This window comes from Heliangelus exortis, chromosome 19 (assembly GCF_036169615.1).
Source record: "Heliangelus exortis chromosome 19, bHelExo1.hap1, whole genome shotgun sequence".
In the NCBI taxonomy this organism is placed as follows: Eukaryota; Metazoa; Chordata; class Aves; order Apodiformes; family Trochilidae; genus Heliangelus; species Heliangelus exortis.
In genome coordinates this window covers 12,907,634-12,931,502 of record NC_092440.1, presented here as the reverse complement: position 1 = coordinate 12,931,502, position 23,869 = coordinate 12,907,634, and the positions used below count along the sequence as shown (strand labels likewise).

Below are 23,869 nucleotides of genomic sequence, written 5' to 3'. Positions count from 1 at the left end.
ACAGACCTGTTCTGTTCCAGCCTAAAACTGCACCATTGGGTGTCAGCCCAGGGATCTTCTGAATTGATCACAAAGTTTGGTCTGGTGGGGTTTTTTACAGAAAGATCCCCAGATACATGTGAAAGCAAAAGCATTCAGATCTCTGACTTTTCATCCTACCAAGCCCCAGAGAACACCCATCCCCTCCCCATCTGAAGTCTGACAGATCCATCACACCAGCTTTTAAATATGAAATTTAGAGACAGCTTGCCTCTTTAAAATCTAGCTAGCCAAATAAAAATAAAAACAACTTCAGAAATGTCCAAACTTCCACATTTTACAACACTACAGCCTTCAACAGAAGAAGAGTTTTTAAGAAAATATTTTCTCTCCCAGCTGCAATAAATCCCCAGCAGGCAATCTCATCTCCTTACTGATCAGAGCAAGCACAAGGCCAGGGTTGTAAAATTAAACTCTAAATAAGGGAAGCCAGCACTTTGCTATAGTTTCAGAATGGGCCAGCAAACAGCAAACATGAAAAGGTCTGAAGTGTCAGTGCACTGAAAAAACTCCCAGATGAATGCAGGCAGTGCCCCAACCAAATGGAAACTGAGACCTGATTAGTACAGAGGAAATTAAAACGTGGAGTTATTATGGTCAAAGCTGTACAGTAGCTCGTCAGAAAGGCTTCACAAACCCAATTCACCTTTTCTAAATGTGAAAAGGTCAGAGAAATGGTGATCAGGGTGCAGAAAGGAGCCCTCAGAGCAAGCAGCCCAGCCCAGGCTGCTAAAAAGAGCTTTTCTGTGAAGGGGCCCTAAGGATTATTTGATGGGGAAGTGCTCACCGAGACAAGTGAAGCCCATGAACCCACTCCAGTGAAAAATAAGCAAGGAATTGTAAAAATCCACTTTTAAGCCACTAGCACAGGACATTTTACAGGAATAGCAGGCAGCAGCTCCAGCCAGCAGTGGGGAGGGAAAGCTCCTGAGCAGCAGCCCCCAGAGACCCAGGACAGATTTTAAACAAATGGGGAAGAATCTTTAACACACAGCATGCAAAAACTACACCTCCTAGGGTTAGACACAAGCAAGGAAGAAATAATAATAAGAAAAGCAAGTGTAGTGAAAAGCCAGCACAAGAAATCTCTATTACTAAGAGGGTTTTCTGAGGCATGTTGAAGCCGTCTGCTGTCTCCTGGTTTGAAGTATTAAAGCCAGGAACCCAAAGGAAGCCCCAACTTTAATGTTATTATCCACAAAGTTATGATTTCTTCATTCAGAAAGAAACTCCACCCTCAAGCCCCAGCTCCACAGGAACATTCTGCAAGCCCCCTGAAAAGCTCCAGCCTGGGGAGCACTTACCCACAGAGACTGCAGGAACTTCAGCAAACCGGGGCAGTAATAATATTCCATCTTCCAAAGCAGAAAGTTAAGGCCACACCATCCCTTCCAGAGCAGCCTCCTGGCTCTGCCAGCACAAGTCCTGAGCAGAGGAACCCAAAGGCCCATGAATAATGGAGGTGTCTGTTTATCAGCACAGGTCACCACCCCCAGCTCTGGGGCTCCTCAGGAGCTCTGGGCACCATGTGACTTAACCACTTCTTATTTAGCATCACACTGCTCAGCCTTCTCCCACCTCAGTAATCTGCACTGTGTCAGCCTGGAATTAATGACAGTGCTCTGGGGTTTGCACGAAAAAAGCCCTTCAGCTGGAAGGAAAAAAAAAAAAAAAAAAAAAAGCTTCTAAACCCACCCGGGGTTTGCAGGCTGGGTTATGAAACGTTATTAATGCCCTGGCAGCCATCAGGGCTGGGAGCTGACCTTGTTTTCCAGTAATGGGCAAAGAAGGAAAAAAAAAAAAAAAAGGACAAAAATGAAAGAAAAACTCTTGCTTTTAATAGAAAAACCTCTTTTGTGAATGAGCAGAACCAGAAACAGAAAATGTCTTTTTATACCCTCCTGGCAGGTTCCCAGCAGAGCAATACCACCAAAAAAGGAAGCAGGGCTGGGAAACCCAGTGCCCAACCCACACTGGGTCACCCTCCCCAGGCTGAGCTCAATGACCACATGATGGTGTCTTGGGAGCAGGAAAAATGTGAGGAATCATAACATTCCTAACTCTTCCTACCTTTTTTTTTTTTTTTTTTTTTTGACCTATGCTGGTTTTTTTGTCCCCAGAGGGGGCACCATGGAACTGACACAAAACTGTATCCAGGACTCCATCACCTCCCTTGCTTGCAATTTTGGGTTCTGGATGTTTTAGAGAAATGCCCTCTCCTTTACTAATCACCACCTTACTAAGGTCTTGTAGAGCTGACAAATTATTCTGCTTTTCTTCCAGATGGATCCATTTTTAGGCTAAGAGAACAATTAGAACATAATGAGGTTTTTAGTGCATCTGTTTCTGTCTGGGAAGGGGTGAAGCTCCAGTATCAGAGGTTATCCACAACCAGAAGATGAGAAGAGACCTGTGACAGCCAGAACTGGGAACAACTGGTGAAAAGCCAAACTAGAAATTCATCTGCACATCTTTATACAATATTTCTCTTCTCTCTCTTCCAGTTCATTTTCAAAATATTTTTAAGAGCTCACAATTGTCTCAAACAAATCCTCCCCCATCCACACATCATAGTTTCAGAGAAGTATATCTTTATATGGCTACCATAAATAAACTTTCCTCACCAAAATAAAACCCCAAAGTTTAATATAAAATAAATAAATAAAAGATATAACCAAAGGCTTCCAAGTTATTTGTGCCTACACCAGTTCTAGTACCAGATTGCTCTGTTTTAGCTACAGAAAGCAGTAACTTTGGTTACAAACCATGGGTGCAGTGAAGCTCCTGTTTGCAGGTGAAGGCAGACACGAGCCCTTCAGCCTGGCATAACAAACCCCCTGATTGCTTTTGGGGAGAGGAGCTACACCACACATTCCTCAGACTTTAATTCACAAGCCTCCCATCAGTCTCCATGACTTAATCAGGAGGTTTGTGTCTCAAGGGCAGGGAACTAAAGACCTGTGTCAGCTGTGATGGTGTCACTGGGAGCTGGGACAGCCCATCCCTGAAGTTCCTGCTGCAATTCCAGAGGTTCACCATGGCACCCTGCAGCTCCAGAGCCTGGCACCCAACCCAAAACCCAAACCCCCAAAACCCAAACCCAGCAGCAGTTCTGTTGTACAGAGCTGCACCAGGGGCTCATCACCCCTCCAACTGCACTCGAGGACAAGACCCCCACCATGGGGGGCTCTGTGCCATCCCCAGTGCCATCCCCAGAAGGTGCTGTAGCAGTTTTGGTGTCACCCTGCTCCCAGCAGCAGCAAAAGGAACTTCAGACCCAGAGCAGGCAAACTGGAAACCATCCCAAACCAACCGGGACCGCCCTGTTCCAAAGTTTTCCTTTCCTCTTCGATGGAAAAAAAGTCACCTCTGGGTGGCTCTGCCCTCATCTCTCCCATCCCTCCCACCCCAACACAGCCACCAGAGGGAAGTCTTGTACTGCAGTTCATCTGGAGTAACCTCACACGTAAGGACTGAGTAGCAGCACACCAGTGCCCTGCCTGCAGCCTTCAGCTCTCCCAGCACTTTTCTCCCCCTTATTCGACCTTGTCCCAACATCTCCAGGGATCTGCACAGCAAACTGCTGCCCAACAACAGCTCTGAGTGGGAATTGCCAGGTCTGTAAATAACACAACTCTCCCTCTGAGGAGCATCCAGCCCGAAGCCCACGCTGGGAATGGGAAGGAAAAGGGGATTTCAGCCCTTGGATGCCTTCCAGCAAGTTTTGAGACTAGAACTGGAGCAAAATGAGCCAAAACTCCCATCTTTTGTAAGATCCAGATCTCTGCTTTGTCTCTCAGAACATATGGAGACACATTCCTCAGTACCAAATTCACCAGTGAACTCAAGTCAGGAAATCCTTTTGCAAGTTAGGAGAATACCACCCAAAAACTTCAAGTGGGAATTCACCCCAAAAGTCTGCATATTAGAGACAAACCAAATTACCAAAAAAATCAGCTATGATTCCACACTGTGTGCTGCCTACAGAAGGAACATTAAACCCATCATTTTGCAGGCTATGACACAGATCTATTTGTCTGCACAACCGCCCAGAAAAAAAGAATTTCTGCAATCCAACCAATTTAACCATTTCCACCGAAGCTCAAAACCAAACAAAAGCCACAATGATCTAGATGCACTTTAAGAGGTCAGGACAGAACTTCTTTGCCTAGAAAGAAAGATGAACCAGCAGCATGGTTAATACTTTGTGTTGGAAGCTTTGGCCCAGAGCAGGGTGGTGGAACCCCAGGGAGAAGCTTTCTCTCCCAGTTCAGAAAGTGCTGCTGGAGGGAAGGCAAAGAGTGCTGAAGGGAACAGGGCAGGCAAGGAGCTCCCTTTGCCCCAGAACCTCCTCCCAAAGAACATACCTTATCCCAAGGAACATACCTTATCCCAAAGAACATACCTTATCCCAAGAAACTGTCCCCTTCTCTGTCCTCTGCTCCTTCCAGAAACTGTGCCGGCTCCTCAGAGCAGAAACCAACCAGAGATCTGAGCCCTCCCTTCTCTCTGCACTCTGCTTGCTCCACTCCTTCCTAGAAGCCTGCTAAAAGAAAGTTATTTATGTTAGATCTACACGCACACCTGTATGCATGTGTCTAAACTGCCCTTTTGAAAAAAAAAAAACAAACAAAGAGAGGAACCTGAAAGCTGAAAACAGAAATACAGCAGCCTGAGAGCCATCAGAGGGGCTGTGCATTACTGCATTATGTGGCTCCTTCTTAAGGGGATCATTTGCATTGCACCAAGTCTTTATCACCAATTAAATTTACATAAAAATAAAGGCCATTCATCCAGAAAAATATTATAATAATTTGCTGCCTTCAGGAGGAAAAAAAAAAAAACCAAATCAACAAACCTGCAACTGTTGACAGTTGTAACATCACTGTTGAATAATCACTGTTGACAACTTGTAAAATAAACCCCAACTGCTCCTCTGCAAATAATTATACAATTGCAGAGTTAACAATTTAACATCCTAGGTTTACAGCACTAATAAAGTAATGTGGATGTTTTAAAGCGTTTCCAAGCTCTCCATGGAATTATAAATAAATGTTTATACACTTGACATGAAAATCTAGTACCACACAAGAAAACCCAACCCCGGGGGAAAGGAACTCTACAGCCAAGGGTGGATCTGAGCCCCTGATGTCATGGCCAAGGCTGGAAGGTGCTATAAAAACACAATAAAAGCTTCTCCTCCCTTAATTTTTAGGGACAGGGAACACTTCCACACCATTTGGCAATACCTTGGTTTCCTCATGGAAGAAAGGCTCTGACTGAGCTGGCATCTTGTGTTTCCACCCATTCTCAGTGCTTTCCAAGGGGAAGCTTTGCCTGCCACGGGACAGCTCCTTCCTCCCCCAGACTTCCTGCACAAGGGGGAAATTGTCCTTTCCTTGCCGGATCTTCTCGGAATAGCAGCGCCTCAAATCCGGGGCTGCACTTCCCACCCCTGGGCTGGAATTCCTCCAGTCAGCCCTGCCCCTCACACCAGAGGAGTCATTCACACACATCACTTTATTCACAGTGTCCTTGCTCCTCCTGACCACGTTTTTACTCCAGTCACCTTCTGGAGACACCTCCAAGACCTGTTCCTTGGGGACCACTTTCTTCTGGAGCAGGACATCGTCTGCCTTTGAGGACAGCTTGGCAGCAAGATTAATTTCCAGCTTCTGGTCTGCCTTTACAGGCTGTACCTTCTCAATTACAAATTTTAAACCCTGACTTCTTGAAGCTGAGTTCACTTCTTCGTCCTCATCAACGATGAAAGTTTTCTTCCTCGTGAAATCCACGTGTGCATTCACAAACTGATCTGGGAACAAGCTGCTAGGATTTCCCCAGTATGGGGGACTGAACTTTCTGTCTTTGGACTTCTGTTTATCAGATTCAGTGCCACAAGATTCCAGTTTCTCCTTGCTCTTTTCATTCAGAATTAATTTTTCTGGTTTCTGATGCTCTCCTGCATTGTCACCTTGTTTGTTAGCAACAGAATGGTGATCTGATCCCTTCCACTCCTTCCAGCTATAGGAAGAAGTTCCCCTATCTGGCACATTTCTTTTGTTCTTTGATGATTTCTCTCTACTCAACAAACTGGGGTCTTCAGAGAGCCTGTCCTGAATGTTACTGCTCTTCACTGATTCTTCTTTATATTCTGCCATGAGTGCATCAATATCCAGAATCTGGGATCTGTAACCGTCCTCAGCCTTCTTTCCAGGGAAATCATAATTCTTTTCACTACATCTCTGGGGGATTAGTTCACTGTCTTTCTGTGACTGTGCAAAACGCAGGGGGGCTCTGGGTTCATGGAAAGAGGAGGCTTTCCTTCTGCTACTTTTGAGATCAGTCTGAGCTGCATTTTCCAGATTCTGTTTTAAGAGGAGAGCATCAACATCTATAATCTTCTCTTTAGAGTGTTCCAGACCTCTTTCATGATACTGCTGGTTATCTTTCCTAGATACATGGAAATTACTGCATGCCACATTTTTGGAAAAAATACCATCTTTGCTTTCATCCTTGCCCCAATCCTTGTTAATCTGCCCTTCCCGTGAGCCTTCTCTGCAGTTTGTGCTGGTCATGCTTTTATTTGGCTGCTGCAATGAAGGTTTGGACCTTCCAGGAAAACCATAGTCCAGATTATTTGCTGCTCCCTCACTTGAGCCAGACACAGGGTTGGTTTCACCTGCACTAGGAGACCCAACAAAGCTTTTCTCTTTCTTAATACCAGGAATCTGATAAGTCACTGCAAAATAAGTTGCCTTTGGCTCAAAGACAGAACTCTGATTCTTGAAGTAATCAGCAGGACTGCCAAGAACTGTTTGGTTTCCCTCATTCCCTTCCAGCCCTCCTCTGAGTTTTTTACTTCTCTTTTTAATTGAACTTTCATCCAACTGCAATGAATCCGTCCGACTCAGCCTTTTGATATTCTCAGGACTCAACCAGACAACTTCTTCTGTTTTGACAGAATCCTGAGGCAAGGTTCTCCTTCTCCACCTTTCAGAAATCTTCAAGTCTGAAACATTACTTCTGGCTCTCCTGATCTTTTCTTCTGGATCAATGACTCTGATTTTTTCACTGCTTTCAGGAGCTGTACTATCTAAGCTGAAGTCTTGATCTTTGCCATTGAAGTCCAAACTTTTCCTTAAAGCAAAGGCCCTCGACTCCTCTTTTTTAATGGTCAGTACTTGGGTATCAGGATGGTGGCTGCTGGAAGATTTACCAAACTGCCCACTTGAGAGCACTGAAGAAGACTGGACCCCAAGTTTATTTACACTTGTTGAACTAACTTCATGATCAAAGTTGGCTCTGAATTCACAGCCATCTGTCCCACCTGATCTAAAACTCCTTTTCTCAGCAGAGCATTTCATCACACCCGACCTCTCCATTTTATCCAGAGAGATTTCACTCTTACCATTTCTCATTTCAGAATGCAGTTTGTTTACTTCTTCATTCATTCCCAAATATTTACTTTTGTTTGTAGAATAAGGTATCTTCTCAGCTAGTGTTATGGGATCAGTTTCAGTTTTATCAGAGTATTTTTTCTGCTCAGGTAAAGTGCATTCCCTATCAGCAAGTTCTTTCAGCACAGACTGACTCGTAAAACCTTTTGTGTCTCTGGCTTCTGAAATAATGTTATCATCTTTCAAGTAGAGAGTTTTACTGCTTGTCCTAGCTGGCTGACCCGTGTGTAACACATCCTCATTGCTTTTGTTCTCTTTCACAGAGGATTTTCTAGTTCTGAGTGTCATGGCCTTTTTTTCAGGAGCCATTGTAATGGCCTCACTAAGAGCTCTTTCCCCACACGTCTGGAAGATTTCGTATCTGGGCTCTATTCTTTGGAGAACTGGAGACTCTTCTGCAGCTTTAGGAGAGGGGTTTTCCCTTGGCTCAACCAAAGATTTTTCTAAGAGAATTCCTGGAGTAATTTTCTTATCTTCACCTGAAGAAGCTGATTTGCCAGACTGTTCTACATCTGCCACAGGTTTTGATGAATCAGGTTGCTTCTGGTACTCCTTCTTTATACTAACGGTTTCCTCCACTCCTCCCATCCATGATCGTCTGTTGTGCCCCAAAGCCACCACATCTTGCTTTGTCTCCAGCTCATTATTCATTTTGGGAACAGGATCAGTCCCTGGATGCTCAGCAGCAACATTATACCTCTGAACATTATGGTCAAAAATGGTGGCTCGGACAGTTTTAATGCAGGTTTTTTCCATAGGTGTGGTTGGTTTTATTTTTTTTTCCAAGTTGCTTGTGAATGAGACAGAACTTTCACTTTGCTGAGGGAAATGCTGCCCATCTCCCAAGAAGCTTCCCTTTCTCTCAAGCTGATCAGGTTTATTTGTTATTTTTAAGACCTGCCGGGGTTTCCAGGAGTTGCCAGCAGTGGGGGCTTCCGTGGGATCCGTGCCAGGGGCAAGCTGCATCTCCTTACTCTGCAAGGAGAAAACCCAACAGTTGAGATTGTTACACCTCTTTTAAACAAACCAATGGTTTTTTTAAACTCACTTGTATCTACTCTCTGTGAGAAGTTAAACACACCCATGTTCTCTGACCACAAAATCCACCAAGCCCAAGGTGAGGTCTCTCTGTACTGCTCACACACAATGAACTTTTTAAAAACTCAAGAGAGATGATACTCCCACTCCTTAGCAGTGTGTTGTCCTAAAGATAGCCCTACCCCATAAACCTATTAGGATTATGCCACTCTTAATGCTCTCAATACCCATTTTAAAGTCATTGATGGATGAAGAGCAGCGGGACACAGGAGAGTGCTCCCCGCATGCAAAAACCCAGCAGAGACCACACCAGCTGTTGCCATTTCCTTACTTTTTGACTTTCCTGCATTTCATGCACAGGCTCGTTTCTGGTTTCAGCAGATTTCTCTGGCTTTGCCTCACTGGGTGACGTCGGACTTGAAAACCTAAGGCAGAAGATTTCTGTTACTTCTTTTACTCTGGGTAGTTTGCAGGTACCTCCTACCAATGCAGATTGGTACAAGTTATCCAATAAATTGTATTTCTGAAGGGAGAAACATCCTGTTCCCATGGTAAGTAACAATAATTGGTGGTTTACTTGTATCTAGACCACAGGATTGTTGTTTCCTGAAAACTAGTTAATTCTGCAGCTTACTGAGCAGGATAAGGCTGTAGAGATCCATCATGCTGCACAGTGAGACAGACACTAAAACCCTCATGCCTCAGTGGTATTTCTTTTCTTATTTTGATCATAATGCTGAAAGGTTTGCTGAAAAACAGACTATCCCAGGGTTAACAGAGCAGGTGCTGTCAGCCAAACCCCTGCTGCATTGGCCATGGGCTGAACTCTGCCTTTACATCCCCCAAATCCATCCTCCTCCTCCTCCTTCCCTCCCCTCTCTGTCACCACAGGCAGACAAGAATGATCCAGGCCCTGCAGGGTGGCCTCAGGCTCTACTGGCAAAGTGCACATCACCACCAAGTTTTAATGAATTTATTTGCTTTGGTATGTAGCAATTAGCAAGCCTCATATTACTTGAACACTGCCATGGCTTAGGCAGAGCAGACAACATCCATCTCCAGGCTTTAATATGACAGCAAAAGATGATTCCTGTCTGGCTGAAAACCTGACACTCTCTACTCCTGTCAAAGACATTAAAAACATGCTTTTGTTTTCACACAAATATAGAAGTTTGGAAGTTTCAAACTGCAGGATATTGTAATAACAGACATACAGTTACAGTAACCTGCCAAGGCCACAGCTGACAGCATTTTATTATTTTTTCTTGCAGCTGTTGTCAAGCTGTATTTCATTAAATTTTCTTTTCCTTGGGGTGTAGGAAAAGGTGAGAAAGAGGCTCAAGAATGCCAGTATAAAGAATCATCACATTTAGAGGCACCAAACCGAGCAGTTACTTCACTGTACCCAGAGAGAGTTTTACTGAATGAGGAGAAGTTAAGAGGATTACACCAGATTTCTCTGCAACCTACATCTTTGTTTTGTCTGCAGAAAGTGGCCGGGACAGGAGTGACCTGCGTGGATTTCCTGGCTTCCCATCAGGGTTTTCTGTGGTCAGCTCCTTGATTCTCTGCTGGATGCTCACACTCCTGCTCTCTGCCTGCAGCCCCTCTGCATCCCCCGGCAGGCTGGGGCTTTCTGAAGCAAACAAATGGATGTGTTTTTTCACACTGCCCCTTACAATGCTGCTCTCTTTTTCCAAGGAAGCTGCAGGGCTCTGGGAGCCTGGGAATGAGCACCCTTCCCTCTGAGCCTGTCTCTGCCCCTCCTCTCTGGGGCTCCTCTCAGAACTCTGCAGGTTCACCCCTGGGGCTGCCTCAGTTTGTTCACTTTTAGATTTAAGCTTTGTTTCCCAGCTGTATTTTCCATTGCTTAGGATGCCCAAGTCCTGGCTGCTGCCCTTCAGATTTCCTTTGGAAGAGCTGCCTTTAGTAAATTCAGTTCCTTCAGGTTTTGGCCCCGTTTCAGCCTGATCACGGCAGCCCCCGTCAGCAGCAGAAGTTATGGAGCCATTCTCCTTGCTTTCATGAGATGAACAAGTCTTCTTGCAAGAAGAAAAATCTTTAAGTTCAAATTTAGCTGTCAGGTCCATGGACAAAGGCCTTGGTTTTCTAACCCAGGCTTTCTCTGTAGGAGATTTCTCCTCAGAAGCTTCCACAGGACAAGGCTTTGGATCTCGTAACGAGTCCAGAAAAATCGCAGATACTGGTCTGGGTTTGGGCCTTTGCTGCTGCACAGCCAGAGAGAAATCAGCTTTACTGTTGCTATTATTTGCATCATCATTCTTTTTCTCCCCAGGATGACCTTCAGAAGCATCTTTTTTTTCACCCGTTTTGAGGGGGCTCCAGGAGGCTGGTCTAACACTGGAGGAAAGTGATATCTGCCTGTGCAGGGATCCTTCGGCTCTCCTGGATGCTTCAGGTGCCTGGGATGGTTTCTCCAGCTCTTTTGTTTGCAGGCTCCCAAAGCCCCTGTGCTCATCAGCTGCCCTCTTCTCCTGGGCCAGGCTCACCTTTGGCTGCTCCGTGGCTGCCTCAAAGAGGATGACAGTGTTGGCACTGGGACCAGTATAGAAAGTCATGTTGGTGACAACCTCCCCCCCAGCCTTGCTTTCCTTCTCAATTGCTTTCTGGTCCAGCAAGGGAGGAACGTTCCCACTCAGCACCCTGACAGATGATGTTTCCTCAGCAGCCCTTCTGACCAGGCTGCTTGACCTGAAAGCTGGGACAGGTGGTTTGACATTTGCAAAAGTCTCTGAAGATTTCTCTTTAGAAAAAGGCTTGGGGAAAAGCCGTGGTCTCGATCCTAGTGATGGCATCGTTGCAGACCTCAAGGGACTCCCAAGTTTATTCTTCTCCTCAAGAGTCAGTGATGCTGCAGCCTCCTTTGCCTTGGTGCTTGCATCTGAAAGCACACTCACATACACACACTGGGATTTATCCTCACTCCTGATCTCATTTAGGTCGGGGACTGTCGTCAAAGATGCCAAAGCAGAACTTATTTCTACTCTTGTTGCCATAGTTGTAATTACACATTCATCTGAAGTGAAAAAATCCAGCACGGAAAAAGAATCTGGAAAAAAAACAAAAAGGAAAGAAAATGGAAGCATTGCTGTAAAGTCAGTGTGAGCATCAAACACCACTCTCATTTAAATTCACAAGGAAGCTAAACTCAGATTAAGGTGCCTTTCAGATGTGCTGCTTCAGGAATGTATCACACAAAGACATACTGTACCTCCTCCTCCTTCAAAAAAATCAGCAAGAAATACCAGTATTCATTGATTAGGCCTAAAGACCAGAAAATAAATCACAAAGCCTAGAGGAGCATGGGCACTGCACTGACTTCCCATCAGCTGAGGAAGCTTCAAGGGCTGAGACACTTAAAGATAAAACAATTAATTTCCCTTCTGAAGCAGACATCTCAGTGCTGACACAAACATCAATTCCTTTTTACAATGCAAACAGATGGCCAAATGCACTCACTGTGTACTTGCAAACTAAGAAAAACATCAAGACTTGTGTGTGGAAGGGTTATTTGTTATCTGCTAGCTCAGGCCTACAAATAAAGAGTGGAAAGAAACGCCCATTCAACAAATCTCCAAAAGCTTTGCCACCACTTACCAGAACTTGCATTTTCTGCTGCAGCCAACCCATCCAGCCTGATTCTCTTCTCATAGTGAAACCCAGACCTCAGCCACCAAGATCACAGCCAGAGCAGGGGCTGGGGTCTCCTCAGCACCACTGCCCAGTGCCCTCCTGGAATAAACAAAAAGAGTTCAGATTCAGGCATGGCACATTCCCACCTCTGCTCAGGTAACACCACGAGACAAAAATCCCAAGCATTTTAAGGGAAAAATTGCTGGCTCCCATTTGGAAGTGTAGAATCACCTGATTGAACTGTAGATAGAAGAAAAAAAAAAAAAAAGGTTTTATTTTTCAGACAGCTGTTAAAGAACCAACAAGAAACCACCACTGAAAGCCTGAGAGGTGTAAGTGCAATGTGAAGGGTCAGTGACTTGGTCTGCAGACCAGATCTGAACCCAAATTCTGCTTCAGACTCGAGTGCTGTCAGGCTGAGCTCTGCAGCCCTGTGAGCTCCATTGCTCTCAGTTTCTTTTACTGTAAAATCTCCTTTCTGGGACAACAGATGCCAAGTGCTACCTGAGAGCCTGCCCTTCAAACGCCTGATTTTCAAACAAAATCTGACTTTCCCCATGAGTAAGCACTTTTGCCATGACAAAGCAGGTTTTCCAGCATCTCACCAAAGGCAGGAGCTGAGCTGTGGCTTTCATTACATTCTTACTGCAGAGATGAGGGAAAAAACAGCAGCAATGAGAACATCACAACAAGAGCTACCCTGAATATTCCCAATAAAAAGGGTATTTAAACTTTGCAGCAGATGCAGGTGGCTATGCAAGGTCAGATTATTTTTCTTTTTTTCTTTAAAAGCTGTCATATTCTTAAACTGTTAAGGAATTCATACTGAATTTCAGTCCTTCTCTGAGGGGCTCAGCTCTCAGTTGCCAGCCCCTTGTCTACTTTTGGGCTGTCTTCTAAGAGAGGTCTTTGGGCTCCTGGTGCCTGCTCTATTCTGGTGTGTACCTACCCTACATCCATGCCTGCTTGTGCATTCTGTGGAACATGAAGCCAGCTCCATGCAAGTATTTTAAAAAACCCCAAACATCAGAATATTGCCTTCCTGCATCTGCAGCCCAGAAAAATGGCAATTTCACCTTCAGCTTGGCTTGGACAGACCCCCCTGGCACCATGCACTGCAGAGATTTATTTTTGTCCCTTGAGTCCCAGCCTCCCTCTCCCAGGCAGGCTGATGAACTCTGTGAACCTCACCCCTTCCCTTTCATCTTCCAAATCCACTTGAAATTCTGTCTCAAGCCCTTAACACACCACACCAGTCCCACCAGTCCCCTGCCAGCCCAGCACCTCCCCTTTCCAAAACAGCCAAGCAGCTGATGGGGAACCCATCTCTCCCTTCCACAGCCTCATAGATCTTCATCTCCCTCCCTTTCCCACTCCTTAATCTAAGAAACCCCTCAAAATCTGATTAAAATCCTCTCCCACCCCAAGGATGTGAGGAATACAAAGTCACCCAGGCGATGCCCATAGGAAATACCACAAAGCAAAAAATTCACCTGTAGAAACAGCACAGGGCCTGCACTACCTGCAAACACATTTGGCTCTATCATTCTGCACTTCTTTTTCACTGGAAAAGCAGAAGGGGGTGCAGAGCTCCTTACATGGAATAAAACCTGATCCTCAGCGGAACGCGAGGCAGCGAGTATTCAGTGTGGGACATAATCCTTGCTACCAGCCTACAACCTGTTCCTCCAGCCAACATTCCTCAGCCACAATTTATCCATTCTGATGACATTTGATCCTAGTTTTACTGCACTGCCCGTCAGCTTTACAAGACCCCATTTTTCCCTACGTGATCAGGCAAAGCCAGTTTTAAGGTTTTAAACAACCCTCACAGCTTGGATATCCCACAACAGATCCATGGTGCAGACAAGTATTAAAAAAAAAAAAAAAAAAAAAAAAGAACAAAATATTTGGGGGAAAAAGTATCACCTGACTTTGAAAATTATAAAGCTGTACATCTGGAAAAGAGGAATCCTGTTATCAAAGCCACACATAGCACACATGAGGTTCAGGCAGCCCACCTTGCTTAAGACAGCCATGTCTCTCTCTAACCAAGCACCATCCAGTCAGCTTGGCAAGCTACAAAATTTGGGGCAAAATAAAAAAAAAATAAACCAACTGTACACTCGATTGCATGAGAATTTTAGCTGCTATTTAATGTTACCACTGTCACTCCAGTACTACAACAGTAAATCCCTCACTGTCACCTACAGCAACTCGCTGCCCCGAGCTGCCCCTGCTTGGGGACAGTCACCCCGTGTGCAGGTGGTGCCACGGCCACCTCTCCATCTCACTCCATCCCCTACACCCCCCTCACCCAGCAGAGCACCCAAACCCCACTCTCACCTTTCCAGGCCCCCCTGCAGCCCCAGCCCTGCTCCCCTCACCTGCTCGGGTTTGCATTTTATGCACAGAACTGAAGTTAAAATGGCACCGAAAAACCTCTTGAAATTCTTCCTGCTTTTAATGCCAGGAACAGCCCATGAAAGTCTGGCCCTTGCCCTGCTGCTCTTCTTCCTCAGCTTCCTGACAACCTGGACTCTGATTTTCCCCAGGCCACACAGAACCTCTGCAGGTGTTGGAGATGCACACACAAACTGAGCCTCCAGTCCTTACCTTCTGGAGGTGTCATCTGGAAATTTGAATGGAACCAACCCGTGGCACAAAGGATACCAACACTGCTCATTAGAAGTCAAAATGGATTATTCACTTCCCAGACTTAGTTTTGCTTTGCCCCAAACACACCCTTTGTGTTTGCCTGCCCTGCCTTGCCCCCCGGCACCACACAGCCCCATCCTTTGCATCACTGCTAATTCCTATAAGCTCATTAGGACAACAGGAACAGCATCCTGCAGATAATTTTTCCACCATGAATCACGTGATTATTGGCAACTTCCTCGCTCACAAATTAGAATATTTTAAATGACACAAAGCAAAATAACCTACAATCTGCCCCTGAACCTCGCAGCAGCCAAACCAGTCCGTCCATCTGACTTTTGGAAGGATGGGAAGCATTAAAAAATCTGCCGAGAAAAATCTCTGCCAAGCAAACAAAACAAACTACCACACCCCAAGTCAAAAATGCAGTTTGGAAAATTGCAAACGACCCCAAAGCAGGGCTCCACCAGGCAATCCCCCTGGCTGCTTAGGCTGAGAACACTCCAGTAGAAAACTAACACAGAGAAACCCAAGCTTTTCCTTCTTTAGGCACAACTTTAGAGGCAAATCTGCTCCCAGTGTGCAAACATCACTCCCTGAGTATGTAAACCCAGGGACAGATTTGTGTAGCTGCATATGTTACCAGCTGAAGCTCTGTTCTGACCACCCCCCATCCCACAGGATCCCCCTGGAGCAGGAAGCCTCAGCAACCACAGGAAAAAAATGCAATGTCCCTACCTGCTGCACAGACAAATCCACCCAGGGTGTGCTTCATCCCTCCCAGTGGCTTCTCCGCTGCCTTGGATGCTTTAATCTTTTTTTTTTTAATAAAAAAAAAATTTTTTAAAAAGGTTGTTTCTTTTCCCTCCCTGCCCACGTATCAGCCTCCAGCAGCTGATCCCAGTTATCCTGAGAACCACCCCTGCTGCTGGGTCCTGCCACAGAGAGAGCTGTGTGGGATCTGCTCTGCTAATTGGGATTTAATCCCAGCCCTTACTCTGCACGTATGAGGAAAAGAATAACATCACCATGTGTGCAAACACTGTTGAGAACATCAGACTTGCTAAAGCACAAGCAAAGGAACACCAAAAGGGGAATAAAACCTTTTCCGGAACTTTTCTAATTAAGTGGATCATGCAACTAATTCAATTTTTAAAAGGCTATTTCTATTCTTGGCTTTAAGCCTGATTCACACCATTAGTCCCATCATTCACTGAAATGGGATCCATCAGCTCTATTTAAGAGGACACACAGGGTCTCTTAAAGATTAACAAAAACACTGTCACACTAGCTCAAATTTTAAAAAATATTCCTGGAAAAATTTATTCACCGAGTAAAAATAGATGATAAAATGCATTTACATTTTCTTTTCCCACAGTAATAAAAATTAACAGGCTGAGAACTAAAAATACCAACCCCAAACCTCTCAAGACAGGTATCTTCTGACCTGCAAAGTCCCTTAGGTCTTTCATTATTACTTTAAAGTAATAATACTGGTATCTCAGAGCACTGCAAGAATTAAAATATTAATTTTCCATCCCCCATGTGCAAACCTATCTGAAGCCTCCAGGTTGTTGGGTATTCCAGTCCAGCCCCATCACAAGGATGAAATACTCTGCCCTGACATTTTCTCCCACTGCAGAGAAAGATTAGTGTTTTGTTAAATAAAGTGCCCATCCTATAAATAGCAGCATTTACAAGCACTTGTAAATCTCTAATTGCTATTGCCAGTGCCATTGCATAACTATCATCACTTGTTAGAGCTTCACCATGATCTGGACACTCACTGAAGAACAGAAATCATTTCAGCTCTCCTCTTGATGGCATCTCAGCACTAGGATGAAAACTTCACACCTTATATTTAAATACCTCTCGTTTTAATAATTTAAGTATTCTAACCAAGTCCCAAGGTAGGACAGCTAAATGGGTAACAAATGAGAAATTACCACGAGTAGCCTCTAATTCCAAGGGGCCCCTCCAGGCAGTGACATTGACAGCAAAGCAGCAATGTGATGGTGAATTCAGTGGTGTGTCCAGGAACAGCTCACAGAAACCTCAGATAATGCTCCTGGTGTAGCAGGACAACCAACTGCTTGAGACAAGCACTGAGAAAAACACATTGATATTAAAATATTAGCAAAACACAACTGGCAGCTGGGCAGGGGGAGTCATCTCCTCGTGTCCTTGAATTCCAGAGGCAAAGATGGGGCTGGGAAAACAATTCCTGACAATTCCTGCCCCTGCAGCTGTCAGTCCTGTGGAGTTTTCCTGACAACGTTTTTGTGTCACACACAGGAGTACCCGGCAGGATTAACCTACAAAAACCCCAACATGGGAGTGAGCAGTGCCAGCCCCAGCCCCTGCCTGTCCTGCAGCCTCTCTGCACTCTGCTCACAGCAAGGGAATGAAAAACCTGTTTCCAGAAAACTGTTTCAGAGGTTTGCCCTTTAAAAATGTCTGGGTTGATTCTGGATTATCAGAACCCCCAAACTCCTCCTCGGCAGCAGCGAGTGGGCTGAAAGGATCCTGATTCACCCCAGCAAAGAGAGATGGCTCCAAGCATCAGCTGTGACCACACCTTCCCCTGCATGGCCATCATTTTTATTATCAATTTCCCATTTTTGGGGTTTTCAGCTCTGAAAAGATTTAAAAAAAAAAATAAAATAAAATTCTGCACCCTGAGTTTTCGGAGCAATTACCACTGCCCTACAGACAATGAAGGGCAACTGCTTCCCTGTCAAGATAAGCTGTGGAAAAGGCAGGCTCTTGGCTGGAAGTTTTTCCTCTTCCTACCTCATTGCCAGCATGTTCTCCTCAAGAGAGAGATTCCCCAGGAGCACGTCAGGCATTTCCTCTGACCTGGACAACCACCTCATTACATCTCATCCTTCCAGAATTCATTCTCCACAACCCTCTCATTGACAGTTTTCAGAGGAAACTCTTTTCCCTTCCAAGTTCCACAGAGTGCCTCGTTTGTTGAGACCTAGCTAGGGCAAACCTTAACTAAAGAAAAAAAACTGCTTTGAAATGCTGGTGAATCATCACTTTGGGTCCCAGGTGCCCTGCACCCTCACCCTCCTGACTGACTCATCTTTTATTTCCAGCTCACACTTTGCATGAGAGATTCCACCTGGCTCACTACTGGGTGGGTATTTTCAGAAAGCCCCATTTTATTTCAGCAGTTGAAAGAGAGGACAAAAGCAGCATCTTGATTCCTGCCAACAGAGATGACATTCAGCAGGAACAAGAGGAATTACTGAAGCCAGGCTAAAGCATGTCTGTGCAGAAGGTCTGCACCTCCAGCAGCCTCAGAAAGAGCTGCTTTGTTTGCTTATGTCATCAAACATTTGCTTTGTGGTCAGCTTCCACTCCTCTTAATATTATTTTAGGTTTCATCCTCCTAAATGCATCTCACCCACAAGCACAGCCTGCAAATACCTCCCCCCCTTGACGTGCAGTTTAGAGTGGGGGAAAAAAGCATTCCAGAAACAACTGCGTTGCCTGCCAGATGAAATATTAATGATCAGGTTTAGCTACAAGCAAGAAAAATTGCCTGTGGAACTGGAAAAAAAAAAAAAAAAAAAAGAAAAGTCAAGCCAAGGCTCTTGCAGGAAGATGCTTCAGGTCAAACTCTTCTCTGTGCAGCTCCCCCAGAGGGTCACATCCCCAGCACAACCCAGGGTGGATGCTGTCATCTGCAGCCTGGCAAACATCCCTTCAAACCTCTGCAGAAGCATTAGAAAACTTCCTCCTGGATCATTTGTAGGAACACCAAGGTTTTCTGGTTGCAGGCAGCTTAACTTGGTTATCAACCTAAAGTAACTTCTGATGAGAGTAAGGTTTTTTGAACAGGTTCTAGAGGAACGGGGTTAAATCCCTGGCTGTGGCTTTTTCATACTCTTACCCTGCCCATCATGAACACCATGAAATTCCTGGCACACTGATTTATACCTCTGAGTGCACTGCTCTCCACGACCTTGTCTGAGAGGTGAAATTTGGTTCATTATTATTCCAGAAATACAGCTGGCAGTGACTGAGCCCTCTGCCTGGAGCAGGTGGGGCTTGGGAGCATCCAAGCAAAGCCCACAGAGACCAGGCAGGGCTGCACCTTCTCCAGCTTCCAGCTTCATCCCTCTCATTTGGCAGCCAGAGCATGGAGGAGGCTGGAGGAGAGGAGATGGAGGAGCCAGCTGTCTGCAGCACACAGACACAGGGATGGAAAAATAAAAAAAACCTTTGGCATTTTTCCATTTGACACTCCCCTCCAGAATCCCATGTTTAATACCACCTTTAGTAATAAAAGGAGCTTAGAGAAACCACCCACACCTGAAAATATTTACTGCAATTGTGTCCTTCTCACCCTCCTGGCAGTGAGGGAGGAAAAGGACAACTGTCCCTGATCTCAGGACACAGATACCAGCCCTGGGTTCCTGTTTGGCACAACACCACTTGCTGCCTCCACAGCTCCCAGCTGCTGCAAATGCTTTATAAGCACCAAGAGCAGCATTGGGATAGTTTCCTCCCAAAATGCTGGCAAAAACTACAGCCACCAACACTGAAACTATTTACTCCATGGAGCAACTGCAAAGTTAAAACATCCTCAGAAAACCCCTGCAGACAGCACCTTGCTAAGCCTGCCAGCCAGGCTGGAAACAAGCAAAGCCCAGGAGAATAAAATGGGTCTGCCCTGACCCCAAGTGACATGGGAGTCAAAGCACTGAGTGAAACAGATCTGTGGGCTTGGGTTTATTAAAAAAAAAAAAATAAATAAATCCACCTACTTGTTGCAAAAATAGGCAAGTGCCTTCACAGAGCTCCAGCTCGCAAGCAAAGGCCTTCAGAAATAACCCTGACACATCAGCCCCTGCACCCAGGGAGGAACCAGAGGGATCATTTCATACCCACAGAGCTCCTGAAGGTCACTCCTGAATGTCACTCCATCACAGAAATAGCAGGAGGTGAGAAGACATTTCCTGCTTGCCTTTCTGCAGGGCAGGTGCTTTTGTGGCAGGAGGGACTGTAAGAAAGGGCAAAGCCCATAATCCCCTGATCTTCCTCTTCCCATTCTAACAGGATTTCCAGAGCTGGAAAATGCATCTGTGTCCTGGCAGGGCAAAGCACCTTCAGAGAGCATCACCAGCTCACCTCATGCTGTGCCTGACCTGGAATCTGCAGGGCTGCTTGGTAACTCCTGCACCTTTTATACATTTGCCTGATGGCTGAAAAAGGGACAAAGGGGCTGTCATATGGAGCACAAAGTAGTGTCATTAGGACTTCAGGAAAGGTTGTGGCACCCTGCCTCCAAGCACTGCTTCTGCACACCAGGAGATCACTTCAGCCTGGAAAATCCTGAACCCAACAAATGAGCAACAAAAGAAAGAGAAAAAAAAAGAGAGGGATGGGACACAAGACGAAAAAGACAATGACAGATTAAAAACTGTGTGCACATGTATGTGTGCACCTTCCCCAAGTCAGAGCACCTGGGCAAAGCACAGCTGGGTGTTTTCCATCAGGAAGACACTTCTCCTCCTGCTGGGATCCTCAGGATGAGCTCTCAGCAGGAAGATGCCCACCAGCTCCTGGGGCACTGTGCAGCCCCTGCCAACAATCACTGGAGAGCAAACTCTAACAGAGCCTGAGAAAAGGGCTTTGGGGAAAGCCCTGACTGCTCACAGGGCAGAGCAGGGCCAGCACATCACCCTCCCTGTAACAAAACAGAGGTGCTGAGACCCCCACATGGGACACTGCCCCCCAGCCCTGCAGGGACACAGGGCGTGGGGTGACCAACACCTTCCTTTGGGCTTTAAGCATTCAGATGCCTTTGGTTCTGCAAAAAGAAAGGGGATTTTTCCTCCACTAGTTTTATGCTTCTCTCAGAGGATGTTTGCTGGAGCTGCACAGTCAGTAGCTAACAGACAGCATCTGCCACCTCCAGACAAAATACTTACAGGGAAGATGCTGTAGTGGATTTTGCTGCTTCTAAGCTTTCACCCAGCTAAAAAGAAAATTGTCATTGCCTATTCTCGTAAGGAATGTTTATGTTCTGCTTCAGCTCTCACAGCTTTGCCATTTGATGTCTCCACTGGCTGATATTCCCCTTGCCATCTTAAAAGAAATCACAGACTCAGAAGCCCTGTGTTTGACAGCTTTGGGCTTTGCTGCTAACAACACATTTTCTTCCTTTCACTCCAGCCAGCCAGCACTGTCTCCCAGCATTTTCTCCATTCATTCTGGCACTCTACCTTTCAAATATTTGCATTACTCAGAAGGATGCAGCCCAGAGTGCTCAACACCAACCTCACTCCAGCCCAAAGCCCTTGTCCCCAGCACTGCCCTGGGAATGGGAGGCTGACACCCCGAGCTGGCCCTGTTCCCCACAGGGAGTGGGACCAGATGATTCCCAGGAACAGATTATTCTGTTCCGTGAACAAATGAAGCATTTCTGAGCCTTGCTCCTCTCTTGTAGCAACCTTTGTCTGAAAGATAAAGCTCTCCACAAAGCCCCAGCCTGGAGGTGGTGACCTAAAATGGGCAGTAATGATATCTCACAGTTATGGTTGGAGAAAACAAACACCCTGATAAGAGCCTGGCAGAATTAGCACTAACAAACACCCCAGCTGGGGCTCTCTTTGCCCCATGCCAAGGCAGGCAAGCAGCTTCCCCAGGAACTGCTTCCAAAAGCACCAAACTCTGCTTCCCAAACACTCAGCTCAGCATCACCACAGGATGCATCAAAACATTAAAAAAATCATAAACAAAACAAAACAAAAAAAAACCAAACAACCAACCCTGTAGGCATTACCCAGCAAATCTGAACTACCAGCCTTCCTAGGATGCAAAGCAGCATTGCCCAGAGAGGGGGAAGCCCCCCTGTCCCTGGGTGCTGGCACTGCCAGGACAAACCCTGTGAGCCCCAGCAGAAGCAGATCCCAGCACATCTCTCTCACACCTGGCAATACAGAGGAGTTTTTATGACTGACCCTTTTTTTCTTTTTTTTTTCCCTGCGTGATCCCCATAACCCCCAAATATTTAAGGCAAAACAGAGGGAATGTTCCAGAGGGAATCTCTGTGCCACGGGCATCAGCTCTGAGGGAAATTTTCCACTGCATTCCCAACATGCTGACCCACCTTGAAAATGGAAAATCCTGTGGTCTTGGCTGGTTTGCCCAGCACTGCCCAGGATGCAGGATCAGGTTTTTATCTGATAAAAACTCCTTTGCCCAACCTCCTGCTCCTATAGCAGCAACATAAATGCTTTACCTAAAAGATGACCCAATTTTGAACAAGCCAATTATTAACAGCCCTCAGCTGGATTAACTTAACTCTACTCATGACTTTCAGTATACAGATGGAGCCATTAAAACTCATTTAAATTCAAAGGCACATGGCTATCAGATTGACAATTTCCACTCATGTCCCATAAATGCTGAAAAAAAAAAAAATAGTAGACTAGTGAGAAGTGAGTGGGTCTATTTTGAGTCAAATAAAATATTGTTATAAAAGCAAAACACTTGGTAGCAGTTATCATTCTCTGGGCCAAAAATCTCTTATGTCACCCTCTACTATACCAAACAGTTACATAATTGGAAATGAATCATTTTTGCCTCTCAGGTTAACAATTTTCAGACAGCTCTTTGATCTCTCCCTTGTACACTCCACACTGCTCTGTGTGGGGGATCTCAGTGCAGCAGGAACCAGGAATCTGCCCCAAACAGCACATCCAGAAAAAAGCTGCAATTTCAAGGATGTTTGATGTGCCAGAGGAGCTGCTGCTGCTGCTACCTTGATGATAAGGCTCCAGTTTTTCCTTCACATCCAGCTCTGCACATCAGCAGGAAATAATCTGAGATTTAACCCTCCAATGCAACGACCATTTCCCAAACACTGGTTGGGTTTGTTAATCTGTACCCAGGTTTCCTTTGCTATCCCCCAGCAGGTTGCTGTTAGCAGCAATCTCCAGAGGAGTTGCAAAGATCCCCCCATCCCAGCATCTCTCCTGAGACAGCAGCCAGTGAAGGATGCTTCAGGGATCACACAAGCACAAAATACCATTTCTTTTCAGTAATCTCTGGTTCAGCAACACTGAGCCAGCAGCAGCCCAGCTGCCTGCTGCCTGGAGAAGTCTGGGTGATATTTTCCTGTTGTTTCACCCCCTCCAGTCCATACCATGGGCAGAAGATGCAGAACCACCAGACACCAGCTCTGCCAGGAATCACACTGATCAGCTCCAGTTCTCCTCCCCAGGGGTCTCCAGGTCCAAGAGCCAAAGTGCTCAAAACCAGGGTGAGTGAAAAGCAGACACAGAGGATGGGAGGAGAGCTCTGCCTGCCCCAAACCTCCCAAAATGAACCCTCCACATCCTGATGCCAAATAAATCCAGTCCAACGTCCCACAAACACTGCCTTGCTCAGGGGTTTAAGGTCAATATTAGGTAAACAGTTATAAACACCCTTCTGTTAATTATTTAGTTGAAAACATACAGTCATGCACCAACAAGTTTTTCACCCCAGGCTCCTCCCCAGCCTCAAAGCAGAGCAGAGCCCCTGAATCTGAGCAGCAGGACACTCCAGTTCCTCTCTGCAGAGAAGGTCAAATATTGGCTGCTTTGTTAGCAGTTGCTGTCCTTGTCCCAAACCCCTCAGCCAGCTCCACACCCCAGAGCTGGCAGAGCAGTGCCAGGGACTCAGCCTGACCCTGGGGCAGGAGCAGCTGAGCAGAAAGCTGCCAGACAGCCAAGTGTCCAAATGGCATCTTTTCCCTTCCACTGTGTGCTGGGATCAGGTCTGAAGCTCTCCAGATGCTAACCTACCATCTGCTTCACTGCCTCCTCCTCCTCCTCCAAGGCTTCTCCTTCACTAAGCTCCTGGAGATGTTCTCAAAATGATGGGTTTAGGTGCCTCTCCCACCTCCACAGCCTCTTTCCACCCTCCCAAATCCTGGTGGAAGCAGGGTAATTAGCAGGATGCTGAGATGCACATCTCCAGGACTGAGTTGCCTCACAGTACCCAAGGAGCCAACA

General features: G+C 45.9%; 2 protein-coding genes across 5 annotated transcripts in view; one reads left to right on the top strand and one right to left on the bottom strand.

Annotated features, from left to right (window-relative positions):
* GIT2 (GIT ArfGAP 2) overlaps nucleotides 1-23,869 on the top strand; it is a 130,871-nt gene that overhangs the window by 6,185 nt on the left and 100,817 nt on the right. The window lies entirely within an intron of this gene.
* Nucleotides 1-23,869, bottom strand: part of KIAA1671 (KIAA1671 ortholog) — a 64,964-nt gene that overhangs the window by 32,732 nt on the left and 8,363 nt on the right. For 2 of the 4 annotated variants that reach the window (XM_071763138.1, XM_071763136.1), the window contains exons 2-6: nucleotides 12,156-12,290; nucleotides 10,008-11,607; nucleotides 8,869-8,962; nucleotides 5,289-8,474; nucleotides 4,445-4,585 (exon numbers count right to left, since the gene is read on the bottom strand). In XM_071763138.1, coding sequence (XP_071619239.1) covers nucleotides 4,445-4,585; nucleotides 5,289-8,474; nucleotides 8,869-8,962; nucleotides 10,008-11,554 — 4,968 coding nt within the window. In that variant the 5' untranslated portion in view covers nucleotides 11,555-11,607; nucleotides 12,156-12,290. Of the gene's footprint in view, nucleotides 1-1,343; nucleotides 1,598-4,444; nucleotides 4,586-5,288; nucleotides 8,475-8,868; nucleotides 8,963-10,007; nucleotides 11,608-12,155; nucleotides 12,291-23,869 lie in introns of those variants that run through there. The other 2 variants (XM_071763137.1, XM_071763140.1) reach the window with 2 other exon arrangements.